Source organism: Schistocerca gregaria, chromosome 2 (assembly GCF_023897955.1).
Source record: "Schistocerca gregaria isolate iqSchGreg1 chromosome 2, iqSchGreg1.2, whole genome shotgun sequence".
Taxonomy (NCBI): Eukaryota; Metazoa; Arthropoda; class Insecta; order Orthoptera; family Acrididae; genus Schistocerca; species Schistocerca gregaria.
In genome coordinates this window covers 176,315,152-176,337,848 of record NC_064921.1, presented here as the reverse complement: position 1 = coordinate 176,337,848, position 22,697 = coordinate 176,315,152, and the positions used below count along the sequence as shown (strand labels likewise).

At 42.7% G+C, this 22,697-nt stretch overlaps 1 protein-coding gene across 2 annotated transcripts in view; it reads left to right on the top strand.

Moving 5' to 3' along the window:
* Positions 1-22,697, top strand: part of LOC126336627 (UDP-glucosyltransferase 2-like) — a 104,111-nt gene that overhangs the window by 75,089 nt on the left and 6,325 nt on the right. The window contains exons 6-7 of one of the 2 annotated variants that reach the window (XM_050000517.1): positions 2,614-2,833; positions 19,402-19,685. In XM_050000517.1, the coding sequence (XP_049856474.1) occupies positions 2,614-2,833; positions 19,402-19,684 (503 nt within the window). In that variant the 3' untranslated portion in view covers position 19,685. Of the gene's footprint in view, positions 1-2,613; positions 2,834-19,401; positions 19,929-22,697 lie in introns of those variants that run through there. The other variant, XM_050000518.1, reaches the window with a different exon arrangement.

Sequence of the window (22,697 nt, the reverse complement as noted above, 5' to 3'; positions counted from 1 at the left end):
CTATTCTCAACACTGTGAATAATGACCTTTTGCTGTCTGTTGTTCAAGTAAGACGTGAAGCACTTGTGAGCTACTCCCCGTAATCCATAATGCTCCAGTTTCTGGAACAGTGTTTTGTGATCAATGCAATCAAACGCCTTAGTTAAATCAAAAAATATGCCCTGCGTTCGAAACCTTTTGTTTAATCCATCCATTACCTCACAGATAGCGGAGAAAGCATTTTCAGTTGTTAAAGCACTTCTAAAACCGAACTGTACGTTTGATAGCAAATTATGTGAAATAAAATGATCAATTAGCCTTTCATACACACCCTTTTCAATAACTTTGGCAAACACTGATGTCATAGAAATAGGTCTAAAATTGCCTACATTATCCCTTTCTACCTTTTTATAAAGCGGCTTTACCACCGAGTACTTTAATCGTCCAGGAACCTGACCATTCCTACTGGAAAAATTACAAATATCGCTAAATACAGTGGTTATATGTACTGTAATATTCTGCTAGGCACTCCATCATATCCATGAGAGTCGTTAGTCTTCAGTGATTTAATTACTGACTCAGTCTTCCCCTTGACAGTATCACAAAGCAGTATTTCAGATATCAATCTCGGAAAGGCATTTCCCAAGAGCGTTAAATGATTCCCTGTAGAAAATAAGTTTTTAATTCACCAGCAGTGCTCAGAAAATGGTTGTTAAATACTTTACATTTAACTGACTTATCAGTAACAGAAATATTTTTACCACGTACTGACTTTATATTGTCGCATCGTGCTGCTGACTAGACAGTTCCTTCACAACTGACCATATGATTCCAGTTTTATCCTGTGAAGTAGCTATTCTATTCGTGTATGTAATACTTTTCTGGTTTATCGTCAGAGTTTGTAAATATATTTTAATTTAAATCAAACGGAGAATATATTCATGAACTACAGTAAATTTTAATCGTAAGTATGCTGAAATTGTTCTTCATAAGCAACCACACGTATCTTGGTATGAAGTATGGGTCGTATGCGTTTAACGGTGCAGTTAGTTGTCTGAATATGACAATTTACTAATTTCATTTAATTTTTAATCTTCGACTAATTTATTATACACGTCTATAAAATTATTATATGTAAAAATACGAATTGTTACCCTAGGGCCCTCTTGTAGCCTACTTCACTTAAGACTGCAGGTAGTAGCAGGAAGTAGTTTGCGCTCGTCCGTTGTTCATAATGGATAACTAGGTACTATGTATCCATACGTCAAATCCATGCAGCTTTAATCGAGTTTCAGTTAAGCTTTGCCCATATATCCTCTATATCCATCGTGCTGGAACTAAATGAAGTCAGTTCATTGTCTAAGTGGAATGCTATCAACTGTCTATCTGCTCTTTCTAGCGGAAATACCCTCCTAGACTTCTTGATTGGTTTATTAACTTCAGTACCCAAAGCCGGTATGAAGACATCGTGGTAACTAATCATTGTCTCTATACTGACGCTATCGATTAGATCAAGACTGTTTGTAGCTTCTAGGTCTAAAATATTTCCATTGCGTGTGGGCTATCAAACTAGCTGCTCAAGATAGTTTTCGGAAAACATATTCAAAAGAACTTCAGAAGATTGTCTGTATTTCTGCAATGAATCCATACACGTCCCAGTCTGCAGTCGCTAGTTTAAAGTCGCCTCCAACTAAAATTGCGTGACCTAGGTATTTCCGCGCTACTGAACTCAGATTTTCTTTCACTGGCTTTAAAACCGTCACAGCGGAATCTGACGCCCGGTAAAACCATCCAACAATTAACTTTTATTTCACCTAGATCTGTTATACGCGGCCAGATAACTTTAATGCCGCACTCAAATTCGACCTCCCTGGACATACTGTTCTGATCAACTGCAATGGAAATACCTCTTCCTAAGGCCTCCAATCTGTCTTTTCGATATATGTTCCATGAATCGGCAAATATCTCAGAGCTTTCTACTTCGGGTTTCAGCCGGCTCTCGGTCCCGGGAGTGATTTGACCACTAAAAGTTTCCTGGAGGGGAATAGATTCGGTAACTTTGTTATGATTACTTAGGCGAATGACTGCTAAAATTTTGACATTGACTTTGTTACGAAAACTTCGGCGAATGACTGCTAAAATTTTGACATTCGAAGTGTCATTACTCTGAACGCGGACTGATTTCTCTATCTGCGATAAGTCTGGCGATTTTTCATCAGAGAACCTCCACCTATTACCTAGCCTAAAACAAGTCCCATCAGCATTGCAGAAGTACACTTCTACCCGAGTAGCAGCTTGCTTTGCACATTGCACCCCCGCCTATCAAGGGGTGTCCTACAGTTCCCCATCCGATAACGCAGCTCCAGAAATCTGTAGCCAATACCGTCACAGACTCGACGAAACCTTTACGTGAGACCCTCCGCTTGGCTCCAAGCCAAAGGACACCGATCGACTCTGGGAAAAATGTTGCAGGTTGCGAGCTCTGATCATTGTCGAACATAGAAGAGTAGGCAGATCTCTAAACATAAGATGGGTCATCCCATGTGCAATCTCCTACAAAAAGATCGTAGTAAAATACTATTTCTTACAGCTGCCATCATGCTGCCTGGATGACGTGACGTCTTCTGTCAACAGCTCACCGAAAAGTGCGCCTCTTCATCACACAGGGAGGCCTCCAGAGCATGAACGAAGCGATGTATCACGCAGTTCCCTTCCTTGCCATTCCGTTCTTTGCTGACCAACCGTACAATGTGGCCAAGATTGTGCAAGCAGAACTTGGAGTCTCTCTGCAATTCAACGATCTCACAAAGGACTCCATACTTCAACATTCACGTGCTGTTCTAGAGAATCAGAGGTACGTCTACCCTAAATAATAACTATTCTTCCGAAAGTATGAAATGTTCTGAACATAATAGATGATCTCTAACCTTACGACAGATCACTGCGTCATGTATAATCAACCACACATAGAGTTTAAGTCACTGCAGAGTGTTACATGAGATATTTACTATTTACCGACCAAAAGAATTGGAACATGATTTTCTGTTTACAGTAAATCAGCTACTACAGACATCGTGTAAGTTTTGTCATCGCATCGCACAAACTCTCAGAAACTCGTTTTATTCAGAGCCATGTTATGCAGGTCACATTCATTACCACTAAAAGAACCTTCATTGTAGCAGGAATAATTAAAAGATTCCACATCTACTCTCAAAATCTGATTGACAAGCTATCCATCAAGATCAATGAGACCGTTAAAAATAAAATCCATGCTGAAAATGTATTAAAATGTTGCCAGGATACTCAAATCAATATATAAAATAAATACAAACTTCCTGGTAGATTAAAATTCTGTGCCGGTCCGAGATTCGAACTCGGGACCTTTGCTTTTCACGGGCAAGTGTTCTACCAACTGAGCTACCCAAGCACAACCCACAACCCGTCCTCACAATTTTAGTTCCGCCGATACCTCGTTTCCTACCTTCCAAACTTCACAGAAGTTCTCCTGCGAAACTTGCATGACTAGCACTACTGGCGGAAGTAAAATTGTGAGGAAGTTTCCTGAATCGTGCTTGGGTAGCTCAGTTGGTAGAGCACTTGCCCGCGAAAGGCAAAGGTCCCGAGTTCGAGTCTCGGTCCGGCACACAATTTTAATCTGCCAGGAAGTTTCAAAACCAGCGCACACTCCGCTGCAGAGTGAAAATTTCATTCTGAAAATAAATACAACAAACACATAAATAAGAAGCATACCGTATTTATTAGAGTTTTATCGAGGCCAAAACAGAACCAGATAGTGGTACAGTTTAAGCATACAACTAATTTGAAAAATTGTTTCTATTCCAGACTAATAGTCATAGTTTTTCTACATTTTCTTTTAGCACATTTTGCCTTGATTTTTTCCCTGTTATTGTTTTTGCTAAGATTCTTATTACTGTCAGATTTACCAGAAGTAGGACTTAGAGTTCTCAATGTACCGTTGCTACCACGTTGTCATGGTTGCCCAGAAAAATATATAGAAGACACGGCACAACTATAAAACCATCATTTTTTATGCAGCTGTTTAGGTGACTCTGAAGCTGTATACCAGGTGATCAAAAAGTCAGTATAAATTTGAAAACTGAATAAATCACGGAATAATGTAGATAGAGAGGTACAAATTGATACACGTGCTTGGAATGACATGAGGTTTTATTAGAAGCAAAAAAATACAGAAGTTCAAAAAATGTCCGACAGATAGTGCTTCATCTGATCAGAATAGCAATAATTATCATAACAAAGTAAGACAAAGCAAAAATAATGTTCTTTACAGGAAATGCTCAATATGTCCACCATCATTGTTCAACAATAGCTGTAGTCGAGGAATAATGTTGTGAACAGCGCTGTAAAGCCTGTTCGGAGTTATGGTGAGGCATTGGCGTCGGATGTTGTCTTTCAGCATCTCTAGAGATGTCGGTCGATCACGATACACTTGCGACTTCAGGTAAGCCCAAAGCCAATAACCGCACGAACTGAAGTCTGGGGACCTGGGAGGCCAAACATGACGAAAGTGGCGGCTGAGCACACGATCATCACCAAACGACGCGCGCAACTTTTGTGAACTTAGTTTTTGTTATTCTAATAAAACCGCATGTCATTCCAAGCACGTGTGTCAATTTTTACCTCTTTTTCTACATTATTCCGTGGTTTATTAAGTATCCAGCTTTATACTGACTTTTTGATCACCCGGTAGTTTGCCAAGAATTATATTTGGCAAGAAGCACACTAAATTTACTACACTAGTGTATAAAATATTAATAGCTGTCCATTTACGTTAACCCCTAAGAAGTGAGGGCATTTCGTTAGTATAGGCTGTGCACATTTTTTAAGTTATTAATGGTTACGGCTGCCGTCCTTTAAGACCTAATGATCTGAAATTATATTCCTATATGATTAAATCGAACGTCCTCTTCCAGTTAACAAGCAAATTTAGAAAATATTCACAATAAATGATTTGATTTTTTTCCATATTTTTATGGTAAGTTTCTATGGGACCAAATTGCTGAAGTCATCGGTCCCTAGGCTTACACACTACATAATCAAACCAACTTACGCTAAGAACAACACACCCACGCCCGAGAGGGACCCCGAACCTCCGCCTGGGGTAGCCGCGCGAACCTTGCAAGACGCCTAGACCACGCTGCTACCCCGCGTGGCAAATTAGTTTATTTACGTACCAATAATAATGGCTTGACATTCGAAAAAGTCAGAATGACTGAAAAAACTTTCGCTGTATATCCACAAAAATAATGGAAAATCAAGAAATAAACTTCAAAAAAATTTATGGTACAACTTTCGTAGAGTCACTAATATTTTGTTTGCTTTCAAAACTTTACATCACGTATGTTAATGGATTCATCGAATTAATTTAGTGCCTTTTTTTAAAGGTTGTTTAATACAGTCGAAACAAAATATGTTATGACAACTATATATTTTGTTGCTTCCACAAAGTGAATCGAGGGCCAGCTTTCCACTAGATGAATATGCGATCGCTAACAAAACTATAGTTAAATTGATCTTAGACTTAACCAAGACTAGTGACCAGAGTGAGTTCAAGCAAGCAAATAATTGTTCTCAGATATTACAACAACAAACACTTTATTCATAACACAGGAAATGGGAGTTAGTAACAAGTATGTGAGACAGGGGCACATTCGCCATAGAGGCACGATGAGTAGTTGACGTTATTTCGTAAAACTGCCGCCAGAATACGCAACCGACCATGGGAGTTGTTAGCAACAGTACCGTCGTTTTTCCACAAACACGTCAATACAGTTAAATTGTCGAATGAGGCTAGGCAAGCATTTCGTGCTTTCTTGTTCGTGAAAGTAAATTTTGCTTACTCAAGCTATTTTGTTGTGTACTGGAATACAAGACTCTTATTAAACAAATAAGTAGAGCTATTGAAGTCAATAGTTTAAGAATTATTTTAAAAATGGTTACAGAGGTAAAGTTCTAAACGTCTTCATAAAAGAGCTACCACCAAGCAATCAGTCAGGATGAATGGTGGAGGGTGTATACAGGAAACACACAATACCCTGTTGCTGAGCACACTGTGCAGCATGACAATTATGACCTCAGTGCCTGCTTCGCCACACATGTCGTCCGGATTGTTTCCCCAGACACCAGTTTCTCAGAACACCGCAGGTGGGAACTAGCAACACAACACGCCCTTGGTTCTCACCAGCCACATTGCCTCAATTTATGTTAATTCCTTCCGTCTCAGCATTTCTTCACAGTAGCTACTCTTTTCTTCACTCCATTTTAGTTTTCTTCATCTTTCATTTTCGGACCTGTTTTTTTGCCTCTTGCCCTCCCACCTCTGTTACACACAATTCAGCTAGCTTTTCACTCTTATTAACTCATTCATTATATTTTAGTGGTAATCTCTGTCTTGCATACTACCCTGCCTCCCACCTTTAAACTCTCAGATTTTGAAATCTTGTCCAGTACGGTCCCCAACAATAAGTCTTTCCTTCTTATCCATTCCAGTAAGCCTCCTTTGGCACAGTGTTCTGGGTGACGTTTCTGAACTGTACCCCTTTCCCTTAACCTCCCCAGTCATTTTCCTTCACTCCTCTTCCTTGCCCTTAAACTCGTCTGCCAGAAGAAGAAGAAGAAGAAGCCACTGGCTCGAAAAGCTTCTAAGAGTTAAACCCTTTTGCGCGGGCGCGCGTGTGTGCGTGTGAGTCCCTACCACCGCTTGGTGAGTAGAGTTTCTTTTCATGAAATTCTTTGCAAGAATCAAAAGTCCATGATGGATTGTAAGAATACTAGGCAAAGGAAAGTCGCTACTCATCACATAGCGGAGATGCTCATTCTCAATGGGGAGAAGTCTTCCGAAGTAAGAGTGATTTCAGGTGTGCCGCAGGGGAGTGTCGTAGGACCGTTGCTATTCACAATATACATAAATGACCTGTGGATGACATCGGAAGTTCACTGAGGCTTTTTGCAGATGATGCTGTGGTGTATCGAGAGGTTGCAACAATGGAAAATTGTACTGAAATGCAGGAGGATCTGCAGCGAATTGACGCATGGTGCACGGAATGGCAATTGAATCTCAATGTAGCGAAGTGTAATGTGATGCGAATACATAGAAAGATAGGTCCCTTATCATTTAGCTACAAAATAGCAGGTCAGCAACTGGAAGCAGTTAATTCCATAAATTATCTGGGAGTACGCATTAGGAGTGATTTAAAATGGAATGATCATATAAAGTTGATCGTCGGTAAAGCAGATGCCAGACTGAGATTCATTGGAAGAATCCTAAGGAAATGCAATCCGACAACAAAGGAAGTAGGTTACAGTACGCTTGTTCGCCCAAAGCTTGAATACTGCTCAGCAGTGTGGGATCCGCACCAGGTAGGGTTGATAGAAGAGATAGAGAAGATCCAACGGAGAGCAGCGCGCTTCGTTACAGGATCATTTAGTAATTGCGAAAGCGTTACGGAGATGATAGATAAACTCCAGTGGAAGACTCTGCAGGAGAGACGCTCAGTAGCTTGGTACGGGCTTTTGTTAAAGTTTCGAGAACATACCTTCACCAAAGAGTCAAGCAGTATATTGCTCCCTCCTACGTATATCTCGCGAAGAGACCATGAGGATAAAATCAGAGAGATTAGAGCCCACACAGAAGCATACCGACAATCCTTCTTTCCATGTACAATACGAGACTGGAATAGAAGGGAGAACCGATAGAGGTACTCAGGGTACCCTCCGCCACACACCGTCAGGTGGCTTGCGGAGTACGGATGTAGATGTAGATGTAGATGTAGAGCTAAAATAATTCCAATATGACAACGGAGTACAGTGGCCCACTTAAGTATGGGCACTTCCGTTCATATGGTCAGCCTGATCCATTCTCTTTAAGAAAGTAAGTATTCTTATCTAACTCGTATATTCGTAATCATAGTCTACATCAAATAGAATGCAATTTTCACGTAAGCAAATTGTGTCTTGCACTGATTTTTAGCCGGTGGCAAGTATGTGATTTTGATTTTTATTTCTATTTCATTTTTTTGTCACCGATTCCCTCTTATATAGCAGATAGACCCGATCCCGATACTGTTGGCTGTGTTTTGGTTGGTTAAGTTGGCCTTCAATTGTTCTAGAGCACAGTGGTGGGGTTATGCTGTCGAAACAATGGCTATTAAGTTGAAAGTCACTTCAGCTCACCAATCGTGCTACCCAACGCCTGAAAAACGCAACCATTTGAGAATGGCAACCAAGGAAAACGACAGAAAACTGACGACAAAGAACTCCAGCAATACTGACCGACCAAGCAGTGAAATACACGCTACAATGCAACAACAAGCCTCCACAGACAGAAAAGAAAACACTATAAAGGGAAATATGGGAGTTCAGAGTAATAATAACCTATACTCTAAAAAAGTTTCCCTGGTCAAGCAAAATCACACTATAAAACTTCTCTTATAAAACTCAGTAAGCCAGTAGGCATTCCTAAGATTGTTCTTTAAGATGAAGAACATGGGGATGAGGATGCCCTCTCACGTAGGTGTCTTAAACCTTTTCCTCACAGCTATCTAGGGGATGAAAGGATTCAATGGACAAAATGTAACCGTTGGTCACGAAGGAAATGTGTTAAAAATGACGTGAAAGGACTGTTTTTAAATAATGTTTGAACAGTGAAGATGCTGTTGGGCATTCAAACGAAGATTGATAAAATTTCTGGACATACTTTTCTGTCAAACTGTCATTATAACAATGAAAAAACAATTTATGATTGAGGCGTTTGTCATAAAGCTGTAGGAATTTATATAAAAGTAAACCGTGAATAGTAAAGGCCGTATTTTTTCGAATAAATAACCAAAGTCGTAATCATCTGGGTCAACTTGCCGCAGTTGCTGGGCCAAGTTGCCCCATGGGTGGGGTAGATTGCCCTAGGTGATATTACTCTACTAAACAGGTTTTTTTATGAATAGACAGTCGGTGAGACGCCATAATTATTGAGTTGTAAAGATTCCGAAAAAATAAAAGATCAATGGAAACATTTTATATACAAGCTGGAAAAAATCAAGAAAAAAAAAATTGTATCAACCTGCCCTGGTCTCCCCTATATGTCCTCGGGGACGCTATTGTAGGTAAATCTGAAGGACACACAAGATGCAAACTTCCTGATTGAGGAGTAGCAAAAAATTATAGCTCCCTAAGGTTATTAATTCTTAATTGTGAAAAACAACACTTTTATTGTTCCGAGTCTGGTCGGATGAAGGCAATCGCATGACACCAGCTTGAAGTATTGAGTCCAAGCAATGTATACTGTCGCAGGAGCACAGTATCTAACTGATGACATAGTCATGGCAGGCGATGACACTGGTGGCTCCTCGCAGTACCACTTCAGTGTAGATGCTCCATTATTGTTGCTGCAGTTGGAACCCTAGATGCTACGAGCAGTAGATCCAGTTGTGGCTTTATGAACGGAACTGATCGCTCTGTGTCCACGTGGCTACTTAACTACAATCTCGACCGTCTGACACTTGCTCAGCAGCTCTGCGAACACGTGATCGGCGGATGCAAAGTCGTGCCTCGAATGTCGGCTCCGACAGCAGCGATGCAACCGCAGTGGGTGGCGATGCGGGTGTCCCTCATTCCCGTGGAGTCCATTGGAAGCTAACTCAGAAGCAGATCAGCGTATTTTGTTCGGCCACTGTGTTGGTATACATGCGCAGCGCACCAGACTGTCTTGTACTGCCTGTGGTGGATTTGCAACGCGGCAACCCGCTGGTCTCCGCTGCATTGCACACTACAGCACTCTGCAGCCATCTCAACAGGGCTGCTGAATTCATATTGTATGACTTCACGTTCCGCAGCGTTAACTCCATAAATTTCGGGAAAATGTCAAATCCAGGTACAGACAATTTTCTAAAATTTAAATTTTCACGCTTTTCTTTCCTTTCCTAGTGCTGAAAAGTTTCTTTTTATCTCATTCTGACTGTTGCAATTGCTTGCACAAAGAATAGTAGACCTACGTCATAAGCCGAAGATGTTCTTCAGAGTTTACTAAAATTACTGTACCATGTAAAAGTGACTGTAACCTCACCAAGCCACCAGACGGTCTTTATCTGTCAACGGATAATGGGTGAACTACAGCTGTCTTTAAATTTTGTGGCAGGGAAAGAAGGAATGCTCTTGTGAGAATTGGGGTCAGGTTTTGGCCAGGTTTACTGTAGGCATGTTTATGCTGCACTGGTGAAAGAGAGGAAAAGTGAGCTGGGCTGTTTCTACAGTCTTCCCTAAAGATTTGCATCCACATTGACTACAAGACAGCATTCAAGCTTCCGGCGTACCAAGGAAGCTACATGGCAACTCATTATCATGCTGACAAAGAAATAGACACGAATTATGTATTGAGGGCTTTAGCCACACTGTTACCATGCCCTAGACGACTATTTGTGGTTTATTGGAATCTTACAATATTATTGCTAGACATGCGGGATAATTATGTAAGGAATAAGAAATTTGCTACCCAGGCTACTGGACGGCCAAAGCAGGTCCTCTCCTAGCCATTAAATACCTTATTTCTAGCCGATTGGTGTTAGAGCTGGATCCTATTCTTCGTTGTGGCATCGGGCTTACCTAAAGCATAATTAAAGCTTTACCCGTACTATACAATTCTTCACAGCAGGAAAAATCAATATAGGATTTGATGTCCAATGCTGCTAAAAGAACTAGAAAAATTCGTTAGGGAAGTTGAGTCATAAGGCTCATTATACATTATTAAAACTCATTATATATCACCCAGCCGCGCGGGATTAGCCGAGCGGTCAGAGGCGCTGCAGTCGTAGACTGTGCGGCTGGTCCCGGCAGGGGTTCGAGTCCTCCCTTGGGCATGGGTGTGTGTGTTTGTCCTTAGGATAATTTAGGTTAAGTAGTGTGTAAGCTTAGGGACTGATGACCTTAGCAGTTAAGTCCCATAAGATTTCACACACAGTTGAACATATATCACCCAGTTTATTAACTGTTGGTCCACAGCTTATAAATACGAGTAATGTTGGTATACAGCCAATCACGAGAACAGTTATTTATGTCTCTCTTCTACCATAACGCAGAGGCAAAAGAAAGATACCTTAGTTCAAGTCTCTTCATTTTTTATCAAACAAACTAAGGGAAATTTTTGCAAATGCCTGTAGGAAACTGCAATTACTTCAGATGATGTCCGTTAGACTTACGTTTTTCACCAATATAATGTGATGTAATATAATATTAAATAATCGCTCCAGACTGTTACACTTAGTGACGTTCATCACTCCAGCGCAATCTTCTGTTAGATCACTGACCCGACTGCCTTGTTATAGTGGTCCTCAGTCCGAACACTGATATGATGCAACTCTCTGTGGCAGTCTATCCTGTGGAGACCTCTTCATCGCTACATCACTACCGCAACGTACATCATTTTGAACCTGCTTACTGGATTCAAGCCTTCATTCTCTCTTCGCTTTATCATCCCCACCCCAATACGATGTTGCTGGTTTTACCCCCACAACATTTATTTTCAGATAGTAAGTAATGTCTGTACTAGTTTTGATTGAAATCGATCGAGGTGTTTAGGAGGAGCTTTTTATAAGGAGCTTTGCCCACATGCGCACATATCACATTTCTCCTGTATCTCCAGCGAAATTCCCCTGGCAGTTTCGTTTTTATGCAGGTTAAGGATTGTGACATCATATCTCTTGAACTAATGATATAATTTTGAGGGCACTTTCAACGGCATACACACACTGAAGAACCAAAGAATCTGTTACACCTGCCTAATATTGTGTAGTGCCACCACGAGCACGCAGAAGAGTCGCAACACAACCTGGCATGAACTCGAATAATGTCTGAAGTAGTGCTGGAGGGAGGTGACACCATGAATCCAGGAAGGGCTGTCCATAAATCTGTAAGAGTACAAGGGGATGAAGATCTCTTCTGAACAGCACATTGCAAGACATTCCTAATATGCCTCATAATGTTCATTTCTATGGATTTTGGCGGCCAGCGGAAGTGTTTAAACTCAGAAGAGTGTTCCTGGAGACAGTCTGTAGCAATTCTGGAAGTGTGGGGGTGTCTAATTGTCCTGCTGGAATTTCCCAAGTCTGTCGCAATGCACAATGGACATGAATGGATGTAGGAGATCAGACTGGATGCTTACGTACTTGTCACCTATCAGAGTCGTATCTAGACACATCACGAGTCCCATAAAACTCCAACTGCATACAGAGCCTCCCACCAGCTTGAACAGTCCCCTGCTGACATGCAGGGTCCATGCATTCATGCGGTTGTCTCCATACCAGTACAAGTCCATCTGCACAATCTGAAACGAGACTCGTCCGACCAGGTAACATGTTTCCAGTCACCTATAGTCCAGTGTCGGTGATGACGAGTCCAGGCGAGGAATAGAGCTTTGTGTCGTGCAGTCATCAAGGGTACACGAGTGGGCATTCGGCTCTGAAAGCCCATATCGATGATGTTTCGTTGAATGTTCGCACGCTGACACTTGTTGATGGCCCAACATTGAAATCTGTATCAATTTACGGAAGGATTGCACTTGAACGATTCTCTGCAGTAGCCGTTGGTCTCGGTCTTGCAGGCGGTCGTACGTGAAAATCCCCACTTCATCGCTAGCTCGGAGATACTGTGTCCCGTCGCTCGTGAAACGACTATAACACCATGTTCAAACTCCCTTAAATCTTGATAACCTGCTATTGTAGCAGCAGTAACAGATCTAAGGAGTGCGTCAGACACCTGCCTTCTATAGACGTTGCCGACCACAGTGCCGTATTCTGCCTGGCTATAAATCTCAGTATTTGAATACACATGCCTATACCAGTTTCTTTGGCACTTCAGTGTAGATACTTCTGCGAAATGTGTTGCGAATAGAGTTAGTAGGAAAGAAATAATAAATGTAAACGTCAAGCATAGTGCAGTAGTTTTCCACGCATCTTAAGAGTTTATGTCTCCTGAACTACCTGCCCTACAATGATATATTCAGTGACATATGTGAACAGTGTCTGCCAAGTATGTAGCCTATACAGTTAGCAGTAAAGAAATAATAAATTAAAACGCCATGCCTAATGTATGAATAGCAAAAATGTAGTAAGAAATAATTTTTTCGTCATTTTGTGGGGGTTTTCTGCGAGAAAAAGTTTCGTAAAGATTTGAAATTTTGTGTAAAGTTTGTTAGAATTCATGAAGTTCTCTCATTCTCAAATACTGGAGTAGTAAGTTCTGGGTACTGTCGAGGCGTGAGCCTTAATCCATTTTCACCCCCTCACTCATACCTTTGATAGTAGGTGGTTCTTACGCCCCCCCCCCCCCCCCCCAGTGATTCTTTCTAAATAATAAGTGATATGTGTGCGAACTTTGGTTGACATCGGACTAGAGGTTTAGGAGAAGACGTGGAACTTCTAACAGCAACAAACACGCCACCGTCAACTATATTTAGCCTACACTTTCCGAGCACCGTTAGGTCTTACCCAGAAATGTGGGCAGAACTTACCTCTGACTTTAGCCAGCTTTCAGTGCCTATATTGATTTGAGCATCAGTGCTTCGTATTAGCGCTACCTGTGTAGCCACCTCCTGTGTGTAATGAATTCAAAAATGGCTCTGAGCACTATGGGACTTAACTTCTTAGGTCATCAGTCCCCTAGAGCTACTTAAACCTAACTAACCTAAGAACATCACACACATCCATGCCCGAGGCAGGATTCGAACCTGCGACCGTAGAGGTAGCACGGTTCCAGACTGCAGCGCCTAGAACCGCTCGGCCACCCCGGCTGTACACTCCTGGAAATTGAAATAAGAACACCGTGATTTCATTGTCCCAGGAAGGGGAAACTTTATTGACACATTCCTGGGGTCAGATACATCACATGATCACACTGACAGAACCACAGGCACATAGACACAGGCAACACAGCATGCACAATGTCGGAACTAGTACAGTGTATATCCACCTTTCGCAGCAATGCAGGCTGCTATTCTCCCATGGAGACGATAGTAGAGATGCTGGATGTAGTCGTGTGGAACGGCTTACAATGCCATTTCCACCTGGCGCCTCAGTTGGACCAGCGTTCGCGCTGGACGTGCAGACCGCGTGAGACGACGCTTCATCCAGTCCCAAACATGCTCAATGGGGGACAGATCCAGAGATCTTGCTGGCCAGGGTAGTTGACTTACACCTTCTAGAGCACGTTGGGTGGCACGGGATACATGCGGACGTGCATTGTCCAGATGGAACAGCAAGTTCCCTTGCCGGTCTAGGAATGGTAGAACGATGGGTTCGATGACGGTTTGGATGTACCGTGCACTATTCAGTGTCCCCTCGACAATCACCAGAGGTGTACGGCCAGTGTAGGAGATCGCTCCCCACACCATGATGCCGGGTGTTGGCCCTGTGTGCCTCGGTCGTATGCAGTCCTCATTGTGGCGCTCACCTGCACGGCGCCAAACACGCATACGACCATCATTGGCACCAAGGCAGAAGCGACTCTCATCGCTGAAGACGACACGTCTCCATTCGTCCCTCCATTCAGGCCTGTCGCGGCACCACCGGTGGCGGGCTGCACGATGTTGGGGCGTGAGCGGAAGACAGCCTAACGGTGTGCGGGACAGTAGCCCAGCTTCATGGAGACGGTTGCGAATGGTCCTCGCCGATACCCCAGGAGCAACAGTGTCCCTAATTTGCTGGGAAGTGGCGGTGCGGTCCCCTACGGCACTGCGTAGGATCCTACGGTCTTGGCGTGCATCCGTGCGTCGCTGCGGTCCGGTCCCAGGTCGACGGGCACGTGCACCTTCCGCCGACCACTGGCGACAACATCGATGTACTGTGGTGACCTCATGCCCCACGTGTTGAGCAATTCGGCGGTACGTCCACCCGGCCTCCCGCATGCCCACTATACGCCCTCGCTCAAAGTCCGTCAACTGCACATACGGTTCACGTCCACGCTGTCGCGGCATGCTACCAGTGTTAAAGACTGCGATGGAGCTCCGTATGCCACGGCAAACTGGCTGACACTGACGGCGGCGGTGCACAAATGCTGCGCAGCTAGCGCCATTCGACGGCCAACACCGCGGTTCCTGGTGTGTCCACTGTGCCGTGCATGTGATCATTGCTTGTACAGCCCTCTCGCAGTGTCCGGAGCAAGTATGGTGGGTCTGACACACCGGTGTCAATGTGTTCTTTTTTCCATTTCCAGGAGTGTATAATGGACTTCTGACCTATTTAGCGGAACTCCACCAGCATATGGAGCAAGTGGAAGAATCTGCAGCCTACATTGTAACAGAACCTGCACTCGGCTACGTAGCACACGTTCGCAATTGGTCCCGTCGTCTGTGCTGGCAACGGTGAGCTCTGCTTTTAACTCGTGAGCTAGACTGGCAGCCTTTACGACTCGCTCGACACCAGAGATAACTTCTTCCGATCGAAAGCGATACACATCTTTGGTACGAACGTGAGCCACTACCTGCACTTGGCGTTGCACACTGTGCGCCTCATGGCGTGGAAGCCCACATTCCACGTCTGGAATGATTTCAGCCAGTAATAACATGGAGAGCACATTAACTTTCGCTCTATCCTTGGCAGCCGTGTCCCTGAAGTGTCCCATAACGCGTCTAATATTGGAGTTTCCAACTACCAATAATCATATCCTCTATGACTGTCCAGATCTTCCAGGCTGAGAGGTTTACTCTGAATCAGGGTTAGATTAGATTAGATTTGTACTTAATCCATAGATCATGAATACTACACTTCGTAATGATGCGGAATGTGTCAGGTTATAAAAGGTGTCTATAAAAGGTATAACATTACACAAAATATTACATGAGACTTAATATTTTTAATTTTTTGTGGCGATTGGGGAAATTACCCACTTACTATATCCAAAAATTCATCTAATAAGTAGAAGAAGTTGCCATTAAAAAATTCTTTTAATTTCCTTTTAAATGCTATATGGCTATCTGTCAGACATTTGATGCTATTAGGTACGTGACCAAAGACTTTTGTGCCAGCATAAATTACCCCTTCTGAGCCAGAGTTAGATTTAACCTCGAGTAGTGAAGATCATCCTTTGTCCTAGTGTTGTAGCCACGTACACTGCTATTACTTTTGAATTCGCTCGGGTTGTTAATAACAATATATATATATATATATATATATATATATATATATATATATATATATATATATATATTGTGAGGCTACAGTGAAAATTCCTAGCCCTTTAAATAAGTGTCTGCAGGATGATCTTGGATGAGCTCCAGCAGTTATTCTGATTAAACCCTTTTGTGCAATGAACACTCTTTTACTCAATGATGAGTTACTCCAGAATATGGTGCCATACGAAAGCAGAGAATGAAAATAGGTGTGGTAAGCCAATTTACTGAGATGTATATCGCCAAAATTTGCAATGACCCTAATAGCATAAGTAGCTGAACTCAAACGTTTCAGCAGATACTCAGTGTGTTTTTCCAGTTCAACCCCTCATCAATGCATACACCTAGAAATTTTGAATATTCTACCTTACCTACCAATTTCTGATAGTAGTCTATATTTATTAATGGTGTCATTCCATTTAATGTGTGGAACTGTATATACTGTGTTTTGTCAAAGTTTAATGAGAGCCCATTTGCAGAGAACCACTTCATGATTTTCTGAAAAAAACATCGTTTACAATTTCACCAGCTAATTCTTGTCTGTTGGGTGTGATCGCTATACTTGTATCATCGGCAAAAAGCACCAGCTTTGCATCTTCGAGAATACAGAATGGCAAGTTATTAATATATATTAAGAACAGCAGAGGACCCAAGGCCGAACCTTGCGGCACTCCATTCTTGCGATTGCATCTGGCTGAAAGTGTCAGCCACAGACAGCACCTGGAAGCTGTTTGTCAGACTAACAGGGTAGGCGTTACCTTCGCCCCTGGGAAGTTTTTATCAGCCTTCCATGCCCTGAGGCCACCTCCCATTCTACCAGGGATGAGAGGTCAGCCTCAATGTAAGGAGTAAGTGGCCTTACCATCGGGGCGGACTGAATGGCGAAATCATAGAGGTCGTTCAGGGCGTCCGCTGGGTCCCCACAGGTGGCCCACGTAAGTGATACCTATGCACTGCAGCCTCAAGCTGTGTACCTGAAGCCAACACAGCCTGAAGTTGAGAGCGAAGTGTCACATCCGCACACAGCAGTCACAGTCCCTATCCATTCTAAAGCCCGTGGAAAAGGACACCATACAGACAGACATGGGACTGTCGCAGACGCTGCTGAATTCTACTGTAGACCCACGAAAACGCAAGAACTGTCTAATAAATTATACTAACACTCAGAGATTCAAAAAATACACTACCAAAGCACACAGGTGAGACTAAATAACTCACTCCTTGTTAGGAACCTGTTAAATGTCACCTAATTAGTTACTTTCCGACGCAAACGGCAACTTGAGAGCTGTGTCTAATAAAACAGATTGACACGCAGAAATTCATAATCTAAACTACCAAAGCAGACAGATGAAACTATATAATTCGCTGCTGGTTAGGAACTCGTAAAGTGTTGCTGCTCTGCCTTGGTCGGCGACTGCTGCCTATCATCTATCATACCTTCTACAGTTTGCCACATGCAAACAACAAACCATTTTCAATTTTTCTGTTTTTTGTTCACTTCAGATTGAAATTCGAGTTACGTGTCGTGTTATTTACGGCATCTGATGTTGTAATCTTGTTTCTCGTTATTTTAGGCGTATTGAAAGACTCATTTCTTGTAGTATTACTGCCCTTGACAGCTACGCTCGTGTTTAATTGATTTTATCACAAAACAAAATGTTTCTGCTGTCAGGTCACGTGTTATTGTACTGTAGGCATTCTATGTTCATTTGAACAGCTGCGTTTTTTTTTTGGGGGGGGGGGGGGGAGGCTAATAGACAAAACCCAGTCAATATAAGACAGGAGATGCTGAAACATATTTGGGGAAACCAAAACTAAACAAACGATTACGTAGAATTTCTGCTCTTTTTTTCTTAGCAATCACAGAAGTTAAGGAACAACAACCAAAATATTGTGCACAACTTCGTAGCCTTATTGTTTTGCATGTTGATGTACTGAATTTTATTTGTAGTTCACTATTGCTATTTGAGATTACATATCGTCATTTTGTGAGTTGGTGAGTCAAGCTGTGGACGCTAGACAGTCTAACGCCAAGTAGAGAAATCAGGACATTAACTACCTACTTTTCTGTTTGAGTTTAATAGAGGGGTGACAGCAGCGGAGGCTGCGAGAGACATTTGCGTCGTGCATGAGACAATGCCATTGGACAGAATACAGTAAGCAAATGGTCTTCTCGTTTTTGAGGAGGATCGTTTCGATATTAGTTACTCTCCATAATCAGGTAGATCTAATCCACGATAATCAACGTCAGTGAAACCGAGAACTGGCAGATGTGACAAACTGTAACTATTTCATCATCGAGCAAACTTTACATGCATTGAGAGAGCTTGAAAATTCGGATGTATGGGCACTGCATTATCTAAGAAAAGATCATAAACATCAGCAGGTGGCTATACGTGCATCTTCAATTAGCCCCCGAACAACAACGATCATTCGTATCCTGTACTGTTAGTGTGACGAGAAATGGTGTCTTTATGCTAGTATAGGGAAAAGAAGGAATGGTTCAGCCAAAATAAAGCAGCAACTCCGTGTAAAGAAAAATCCTGTACACATACACAAAAGATAAGTGTTTTATATCTGGTGGAACAACGACGGTGTGGTGTGGTAAAAACTGCTTCCCCGAGGAAATAAAAAAAAAAACACTCACTGCACTGGAGTTCGCATGGGACGTTATTCTGCACTCCCCTTAATCAATTGATCTAGGGCCCACAGATATTCACCTTTTCCACTCTTTATCGAACAACCTTCAAGGAACTTCCTTTCAGGATAAAACTCCGCTCCAAACGTGACTCGACAAGTCCTTCGTCTCAAAACCTCGTGATTTCCACAGTCGTGGAAGCGAAAAATTACGCCAGCGTTGGCAAACTATCGTAAATAGTGAAGGAAAATACATTATTGACGACTATGAAGTCTCTGTTATGTTTAGCCGGCCGGTGTGGGCGAGCGGTTTTAGGCGCTTCAGTCTGGAACCGCGCGACCGATATATTCGGAGGTTCGCATCCTGCCTCGGGCATGGATGTGTGTAACGTCCTTAGGTTAGTTAGGCTTAAGTAGTTCTACGTTCTAGGGGACTGATGACTTCAGATGTTAAGTCCCGTAGTGCTCAGAGCCATTTGCACCATTTTGTTATGTTTACCTGTTTTGTTTACGTAACTTACGGAAAAACTGTAGGAACGTATCACTACTTTCTGCTCGTATCTCTTCCTGCTGATATCTTTCGTCTTCCTCCACAGATACAAAGAGAACATGAGGAGGCTGTCGTCGATATTCCGCGAACATCAGGCGGACTCTTTGGAGCGCGCCGTGTGGTGGGTGGAGTACGTGATACGTCACAAGGGGGCCCAGCACATGCGCAGTGCTGCCCTCGATCTGCACTGGTGGCAGCTCCTCCTGTTCGACGTCATCGCTTTCATCTTTCTGTCAACGTGCGCCGTTGTGTACGCCGCCTTCTACTTCATACGGCAGATCACCGTTGCGATGAAGAATACTAAGAGAAAAGAGAAAAAACAGTTGTAATGTACGACTCCTCTATTTGGCCGTTTAATCACGTTTCTCATACTGAACTACCTCAAATACTGAAGAGTGTACTCCTCGTTCTAAGTAATAGTCATTCTATAAACATTATGAAATGAATGCACAACACTAGATTGTTCTTATTATATTGCACTGTTTTGGTTGTGTAGAGGAAACAAGTACTTGATTTCCTTATCCGTGTATTTTTTTTCTTAAAATAATAATATGTGTCCAGGTTATTGATAAATCGCTTCAGCTGTGTTTAGTCCTTTATTTTTAGACCGCTATCGCTTTCATGCCATTAACAGGTACATCTGGGAGTGAACATCTAAGTAAAACATGAGAGCTTTGGCTTGATAGTTTGTGCCCAATATTCGTTGAATGTCACAATAAAACGCCTCTAAACGCCGGTATGCCATTGAGTAAAACAGCCTGATGGATGGATTGACTTCAGTCCCATATAGTGGATGGGGCCGCTTCTACAGACAATTGTGAATAGGGCACACGACCATGTGATGTGCTTCTTTAGACACAGCATCTGGCCACGACCCCTGTTCATCATTGTCTATAGACTGGAGAAATGGCACCACCCACCAGATTTTGATTAATTTTTAATTCATACTCGAATATTGACTACTGCTCTCAGAGAAGAAAAAGTGCTGCAACTGTGTGTGTGTGTGTGTGTGTGTGTTGGCCATTAAGAAGGCATGCACAAGTGGGTGGCTATTTAGCTCTCGAGCCACTGTCTGTCAGTGTAGGCGTAGCTGTATCTCTACAGTCGTCAGATAATTATAATTTGTGTGGCTTGTTGGAATGGTGGGTCTAGAGCCACAGCTCTCGGCTTAGCCATGTCTGTATTTCTAGTGTTGTCAGATAATGTGGGCACCTTATCGAACTGACTGCTCTCAAGCCGGCGATTCTTGACCTAGATTCTGCTGGACGAGTATCTCTACGGTCGAAACTTCATGGCAAATTAAAACTGTGTGCCGGAACGAGACTCGAACTCGGGACCTTTGCCTTTCGCGGGCAAGCTGTGAGGACGGGGCGTGAGTCATGCTTGGGTAGCTGAGTTGGTAGAGCACTTGCCCGTTAAAGGCAAAGGTCCAGAGTTCGAGTCAAGGGCCGGTACACAGTTTTAATCTGCCATTAAGTTTCATATCAGCGCACACTCCGCTGCAGAGTGAAAATCTCATTCTGGATCCCTATGGTCGTTGGACACTGTCTCCCTTTGCTGCTGCTGTATAAAGGCACCATTTTATGTGGTGGGTGGCAGGCCGAAGGGTGACCATGGCAGTGGTGATGAGGACTTTGGTGCACTAGCTGCAACTCATGGCAAGTAACAGTATTTTGTGTGCTTCTCACTCTTTTAACAATATATGTAGCTTTATTCGATAAGGCGGGACAAAAAAAGAAGAATTAGTGGGAAACATTTTGTTTTTATTTTCCATATGTACATTTTACTTCCATTGTATTGACCCGCCAGGTCAGCCGAGAGCACTAATGTGCTGCTTCGTGGACTCAGGTAGGCGCTCTGGTCCCGGATGGTATCCGCCCAGCAGATTACCGATGAGGGTTGGTGTGCTGGCTAGCCTAGATGTGGTTTTTAGGCGCTTTTCCACATCCCAGTGGGTGAATGCCAGGCTGGTCCCCACGTCCCGCCTCAGTTACTTGCCTCGTAGACATTTGCAACACTTTTACAGACAGCTGGGGTACACTGAATCCGTACCAGGGGGCACAGGATGGCGGCAGGAAAGGCATCCGGCCACCCCTTCAAATTAACCTTGCCAAATCCGAATGTAACAGTGCTTACCCTGCGCAAACTGCTGGATAAAGGCTTAGGCAGTAGAATGGAATAGATTTTACTTCCATTCTATTGAGCCTTAAATTTCGCTTGTATTACATTCAGTCCAGTAGGCGTCACAATGAACATAGCAATAGTGTCTGAGAATTCTGCTTCTATGGACTTTATACCTATAAGGTCAGCACTTGTATACTTTCTCAGTGGCCGCATACATGCATTCACACACTGTTCTAATTGATTCATATTATTTACGTATTTATAAATTTATATTATGTATTTATGTTTTTTGGCAAATAGTTCACAAAGTCGTGGTACATACCTCTAACATACGGACACCAGTAATTCAGTCTGTCTATAGCAATCCTTATAGCACAGCACATTGTTGTTGTTGTTGTTGTCTTCAGTCCTGAGACTGGTTTGATGCAGCTCTCCATGCTACTCTATCCTGTGCAAGCTGCTTCATCTCCCAGTACCTACTGCAACCTACATCCTTCTGAATCTGCTTAGTGTACTCATCTCTCGGTCTCCCTCTACGATTTTTACCCTCCACGCTGCCCTCCAATGCTAAATTTGTGATCCCTTGATGCCTCAAAACATGTCCTACCAACCGATCCCTTCTTCTAGTCAAGTTGTGCCACAAACTTCTCTTCTCACCAATCCTATTCAATACCTCTTCATTAGTTACGTGATCTATCCACCTTATCTTCAGTATTCTTCTGTAGCACCACATTTCGAAAGTTTCTATTCTCTTCTTGTCCAAACTAGTTATCGTCCATGTTTCACTTCCATACATGGCTACACTCCAAACAAATACTTTCAGAAACGACTTCCTGATACATAAATCTATATTCGATGTTAACAAATTTCTCTTCTTCAGAAACGCTTTCCTTGCCATTGCCAGTCTACATTTTATATCCTCTCTACTTCGACCATCATCAGTTATTTTACTTCCTAAATAGCAAAACTCCTTTACTACTTTAACTGTCCCATTTCCTAATCTAATTTCCTCAGCATCACCCGATTTAATTCGACTACATTCCATTATCCTCGTTTTGCTTTTGTTAATGTTCATCTTATATCCTCCTTTCAAGACACTGTCCATTCCGTTCAACTACTCTTCCAAGTCCTTTGCCGTCTCTGACAGAATTAGAATGTCATCGGCGAACCTCAAAGTTTTTACTTCGTCTCCATGAATTTTAATACCTACTCCAAATT